This window comes from Cyprinodon variegatus, unplaced genomic scaffold (assembly GCF_000732505.1).
Source record: "Cyprinodon variegatus isolate N-32 unplaced genomic scaffold, C_variegatus-1.0 Scaffold606, whole genome shotgun sequence".
NCBI lineage: Eukaryota > Metazoa > Chordata > Actinopteri > Cyprinodontiformes > Cyprinodontidae > Cyprinodon > Cyprinodon variegatus.
Window position 1 is genome coordinate 476,278 of NW_015151059.1, and position 983 is coordinate 477,260.

The 983-nt window shown below is 43.5% G+C and overlaps 1 protein-coding gene across 1 annotated transcript in view; it reads right to left on the reverse strand.

Moving 5' to 3' along the window:
- Window positions 1-983, reverse strand: part of fah (fumarylacetoacetate hydrolase (fumarylacetoacetase)) — an 18,129-nt gene that overhangs the window by 1,983 nt on the left and 15,163 nt on the right. Inside the window, exon 9 of the mRNA XM_015392786.1 lies at window positions 522-623. Within this exon, the coding sequence (XP_015248272.1) occupies window positions 522-623 (102 nt within the window). The remainder of the gene's footprint in view (window positions 1-521; window positions 624-983) is intronic.

Consider the following 983-nt stretch of genomic DNA (forward strand, 5'->3'; position numbering starts at 1 on the left):
CTGTGGAGAGGTTGTTTGGTTTCTCCAACATAAAGATCAGAGCATACTGATCTCATTCTGATCTCACGTTGCATTTAACCCCTCCCCTTGGGGAGCAGTGGGCTGCCATTGTGCGACACCCGGGGAGCATGGTGGGGTTAAGGGTCTTGCTCACGGACCCAGAGTGGCAGTCTGTGGGAGTGGGGCGCGATCGAAGAACCTCTAGGATCCAGGCTCTACGCCCTAACCTATAGGCCGCCACTACCTCATATTTATGTACAAAAACATTTGTCATCATTTCTGTTGTCTGTTAGTTGCTTTGTATTTTCACTAAATATGGTTTGCAGATCAAATTTCCAAGCTTTCTCCCAGCATTATAAGAGCAGTGTATTTTTGATGCTCTTGTAGCTCTAGGTTCCACATAAACCTCCTTAAACCAGGATTGTGTTCTTTCATGTATTTTTCTCAGGTTGTGGTTCAGTGCATATCACAACAGTGAGTTAGTAGTGAGCCATAGAGGTGCTGTGTGTGCAAACACTCACGGGTCCGCTGATGGTACCAGAAGCCAGCAGGTCTCCTGGTCTGACATTGCAGCCATTAACTGTGTGATGGGTGAGTTGCTGCTTCATTGTCCAGTACATGTACTTCATGCAAAGAGAGAAAGAATTAATAAGCTCATATAAAAAACTGTTTTTAATCACCAATATAAAACTTAAAAATCAGATCTACCGTAGATCCGCTCTCCTATTCTTACAAAGTTTTCTGTTTAAGAAACTGCTTAGTTTGCAGCGTGTTTACCTGAAGAAAACAGCTAACTGAAATGAAACTGGAATGATGAGAATTTTCTAGAATTTTGTTCCCTTTTTAAAACGAGTCAAACTGATTGATTTGAAAAATAAAGGGAAATATTTCCAGGGAGGATGGAGGACGGAGGACTGAGGAAGGAGGATGAAGGATGAGGAAGGAGGATGGAGGACGGAGGAAGGAGGGTGGAGGAAGGAGGA